General features: G+C 40.1%; 1 protein-coding gene across 1 annotated transcript; it reads right to left on the bottom strand.

The window, feature by feature from the left end:
• Nucleotides 1–211: 211 nt before the first annotated feature.
• LOC138651110 (trypsin-like) lies at nucleotides 212–4,654 on the bottom strand. Its single transcript, XM_069741106.1, has 5 exons — nucleotides 4,598–4,654; nucleotides 3,039–3,195; nucleotides 2,482–2,735; nucleotides 1,434–1,570; nucleotides 212–1,232 (listed from the first exon to the last, which is right to left on the bottom strand). Exons 1-5 carry the CDS (start codon nucleotides 4,635–4,637, stop codon nucleotides 1,068–1,070), a joined length of 753 nt encoding a protein of 250 aa, XP_069597207.1. The 5' UTR covers nucleotides 4,638–4,654; the 3' UTR covers nucleotides 212–1,067.

Here is a 4,654-nt window from a genome sequence, read left to right on the forward strand (position 1 = left end):
AATTTATTATAATTATAATATTATATATATATTATAATATTAAATATATATATATATTATAATATATATAAATTATATATATATATATATAAATATATGTATATATATATATATTATAATAATTAAATTATCATATAATTTATATAATATAAATATATAATAATATTCCGTTGTCGTTCTTTTACAACAAAAAAAATCAGAAATGTTTTTAAATAATGTAAAAAGTAAATTTTATTCCATGCAGTGTAAGACCATCAGATATTTATGCAAATTAATGTTTTCAAATACATGTTCAATATTTTGATTGTAATGGCGCAGTAAAGTGGATGATGGCGCTGTGCACACTGGAGCCGGCTGTGAGTAGTGTTTTCTCATACATGTTGTTTCTATAGGAGACTCTATCATAGGGCAGCAGTGTTGTCCATTCGTTGTGCTAACGCTTCCGTTATGTTTTTGCCTCTTAGATTTAAAACATTACTATTAATATCCCTTTATGGCCAATTTAATATCCAATTCTATACCGTGTAACATAAGGTAATAAAAACTCATTGACAGATGTATTGCTACTAATACAATTGTAATTTTATTGACGTAATTTTAAAAAATTTGCTTTGTAAAAATTCAGTATTTTGCTTCACAGCCACAGTTGCTTAATAGAATTTTACCTTCCCGCAGTCACCACCAGAGGGAGCTCGCTGCAATACAGTTTCATCGTCCATGTCAATGAATGCAGAGTGTGCAGTGAGCTCCCTCTAGTGGCGGCTGCAGGAAGACAGGGTTGTATCATTTCGCTCTGTATCTATGCAGAGGATTTGGAGCTTTGTATCAGAAAATAAGCAGCAAAGGATGATTGATAGAGCTAAAATAGAGTTCGAGGGCGGAGATTTGCTTTTCGCAAAATTGTTGAAAAATTATGAGTTATTACATAGTAATTATTGCAAAATATAATGTCAGACATGGGGACAGGGATATTTTTAGAGTGATTTTAACTGTAGGATTTTCTGTAGTTCAGTAATTAGTGGCTGGATCATTGGAGTGTCGCCCCTTCCCATCGGCTTTCAGGTTCTTCACGGGAGGCAGTCGCCCTTCGCTATCGTGTCTCGGATCCAGTCCAGGTAGTTGCACAGTCTGGTGTACACTCCTGGCTTTTCAGCTTCAGCACAAGGAATGTTACCCCAAGATGTGATCCCACTTAACTGGGAGTTACAGACCAGGGGTCCCCCAGAGTCTCCCTGCAAGAAAAACAATCCACATTAACAAGTGGTTTCTATTGGTCTCCGCTCCCGTTTGCTCTTGCCCTATCCTTATTATGACCTATGGAAGCCTCACATCCCTCTCCTGAAATACTCTGTGCTGCTACGCACCCTTCGTCTGAATAAAGTTTTGCTTATTTTCTTAAGTCTGGAGAAAAGGAATAATTTCGGGTACCGTACCTGACAGGTGTCTTTCCCGCCCTCCATGACTCCGGCACACAACATGTTCTCCGTTATCTCCCCGGGGTAAGCGTCTCTGCAGACGTCATCGGCGACAATCTCCACGTTCACGCACTGCAGCGCCGCTGGAAAGGTTGCTGTATGGATAAAAAATGGGTCAGAGGTCCTCATGGTTGCTATGTGGCTGCATCAGGGCATTAAGGGGTACTCTCATCTCACATCAGTAGGATGGGACCCCCCCAACGACATTGAAAATATAGTATTCAGAACCGCATCTTTTGATAGTTTCCTACTTGCATAGCTCTGCAGGAGTACTGCAGTACAGTTCTGTCCGAAAAAATGGGGCCACACACAGAAAGTGGCACAAAAAAGGATTAGTGGGGTCCCCAAGGTCAGATTTACTGCAGAACTTGCTGCAAATGTTCCTCTCCCTTTTACAAGTCGCGCCCTTTCCTCTACACTCTTGTTTCCCCCTCCCCCCCCCCTTGAAATTGCATGCGAATGCTATAGGGATCCTTGTAAAAGCATAAAAGAAAACTTCTTGGTCTTCAGGAGGTGTCAGGAATCATTGGCCGCGCCAGGGAGATTTTCCAGATTCTGGGGGAGCCTCTGGGAGAATATAATTTACCATTAAACCCAATATTCATCCCAACTATGAACACATCAAATTCACCCAAAAATGCCCCTTAACATCAATAAGCATTAATTTCACCCAATGTAAAAGATCCATTGACAGAATAGTCGCCCCCTTTAATTCTTTACTTTGTTAAATAGTTTAGTTAGAGTCAAATGAAGTGAAATAATACAAGACTACAGGATCAGACTACGAGAGGCTTTTTTGTAGTCTGTAGCCATGGAAGCCAAAAGTTCTGTTGACGCAACACTGTAGCAGAGTTTTAAACAGAACTAATAGCAATGTTGCTTTATGTTTTTCTTTTAGATACATTATGATAGGAGGAGATTCCAAGGTCTGGTAGAAATACAGAAAAACTAGCAGTGGTGTTGTTTGACCATGTGGGCAAAACATGATATTATATGGCGTTCTTACTGTCAGAGCTGGTGGTGGACCCCCATCCTGAAGCAAGGCAGCTGGTCCCATCCGAGGGCGTGGGGCAGCCAAGGGGGATCGTCTGCACATGCTCATTGAGGGTGACAGGAGATGGCAATTTCAGCAGCATGATGTCATTGTCGTAGGTCTCAGGGTTAAATTCGGGGTGATCGCATATTTTATCAGCGTAGCTGAACTGCTCCGTCCCTTCGTAATTCTGTATATTATGGTCTCCGAGGCGAATCTGAAGATTCCTATGGAAGACGAGAGACATCGAAGAGAACAAAACTGAAGGGGGGGTCTGAATCAGGCGGTGTGGAGGTCATTGACTATGGTATGGGGCACCCAAACCCACCGTGAGAACGAAGTGACATAGAGTAATACCGCCCCTTATACATGTTATAAAATGGCTACGGTGCATAAATAATACCGCCACACAGTGTCTACACAATACTATTGTACTACATAATACCCATATAAGAAAGTTATATGGCTTCCAAAAATAACACCGCCACTGCCGGTAGGTTTGGAAAGCTGCCATCGTTTGGGACACTTACGGTAGTTTGCAATGTGCTGCTGTCAGGACCCAGTTTTGGTCTATTAGGATTCCTCCGCAAGCATGCTGGTCAAAATAATGAATGCTGACCTGCCACGGCTGAGAGTTTGGCACGCACTCGGAGCCCCCAATAATCCTGTTATAATAACGACCTTGCACTAGAGTGAACCAAAAAAAAAAAAAAGATAAAATGGTGGTAAGCGTCCAAATCAACAAACGTTAACGTTGATCCATTTTCTCCCTAAAGGTTGCAGCTTTCATTAACACAATGGGCTTCAGAGCTGAAATCTGAGCAGTTTATTCTGGGAAACTGCTTCACTATTCATTTGCATCAGCTTTAAAATAACGTTTCCTCTTTTGCAACAATATTTGAACTAGACTTAGAAAGACGACGCTGTTCCGTATTTTGTATTAGGAGCCCCCTTCTATAAGAAAGAGTTTAGGAAAAAAGGTTTCCTGCTGGAAACCATCAGCAAGAAATTGAATTTTCTTTTCTGCGAAGAGTCGGACAAACAAAAGATAAAGAAAAAGCGAATGCTCAGACATTATAAAGATGATGGCGTATATACCGCAACTCATGACTATAGCGCCAGAATAAAATGTTTGGTCCCAACTAGACGCCAACGCTCCATTCTATCAGGAAATGGTTCAGGATAAAGAGTTAGGACCATTTACCTATTTAAGTAATACATGAAGTGAAATAAAACATGACTACAGGATCAGACTACGAGAGGCTTCTTTGTAGTCTGTTGCCATGTAAACAAAAAGTTCTGTTTACACAAAACTGTAGCAGAGTTTTAACTATAACTATTTACAATGTTGCTTTCTGTTTTTATTTTAGATACAATATGATAAGAGATTCCTAGGTCTGGTAGAAATACAGAAAAACTTGCGGTAGTCATATATAGTGGGTGACCATGTGAGCAAAAAAAATATATTATATGGAGCTTCTTACAGTCCGGGCTGATGGTGGACCCCCATCCTGAAGCAAGGCAGCCGGTCAGAGGCTGTGGTTCAGGATTGGTCAGTTGGACCAAGAGTTAGGATAACCTCTCTAATACCCATTTACCAATTTATTCTTTTACCGGACAGAAATGTATTTAATTTTTTGTAATTTGTTACTACGTAGACATTTTAGATACTGCAGAACACAGATAGGCAGGAATGTCGCAGATCTCATTTACCCTGTTGATTCCACCTGTTCCTGTTACCTCTTTAAAAGAAAAATTAAATTACAAAAACTTGACCCAACACCCCTCCATATTACATAAGAATGCACTACGGTCCAAAAAAAAAGTATCAATAATATATAATATAATATATTATAAATTTCTAAATTCCGTCAGAACTTCCTAAAATTTCTAGAAGAAAAATGAACCTCTTCGCAAAGTTCAAAAATAGGGTTTTTTGCATCTTATTTTTAAGACACTGTTGCCCCAGAAACATATGGTTTTAAGGATAGAAGGGTCCAGTAAACGCACAGTGCAAGACGCCCTGTGAACCCACCAAATCCTTTTTGCGTAACACATGAGAAACCACCTTTTAAAAAGCTCCACTTACCGACGACCCCCAGGAGAGCAGCCAGCAGCAGTCGGTACATGGTGAGGTGCTTAGCGC

The sequence above is a fragment of the Ranitomeya imitator genome, chromosome 10 (genome assembly GCF_032444005.1).
Source record: "Ranitomeya imitator isolate aRanImi1 chromosome 10, aRanImi1.pri, whole genome shotgun sequence".
NCBI lineage: Eukaryota > Metazoa > Chordata > Amphibia > Anura > Dendrobatidae > Ranitomeya > Ranitomeya imitator.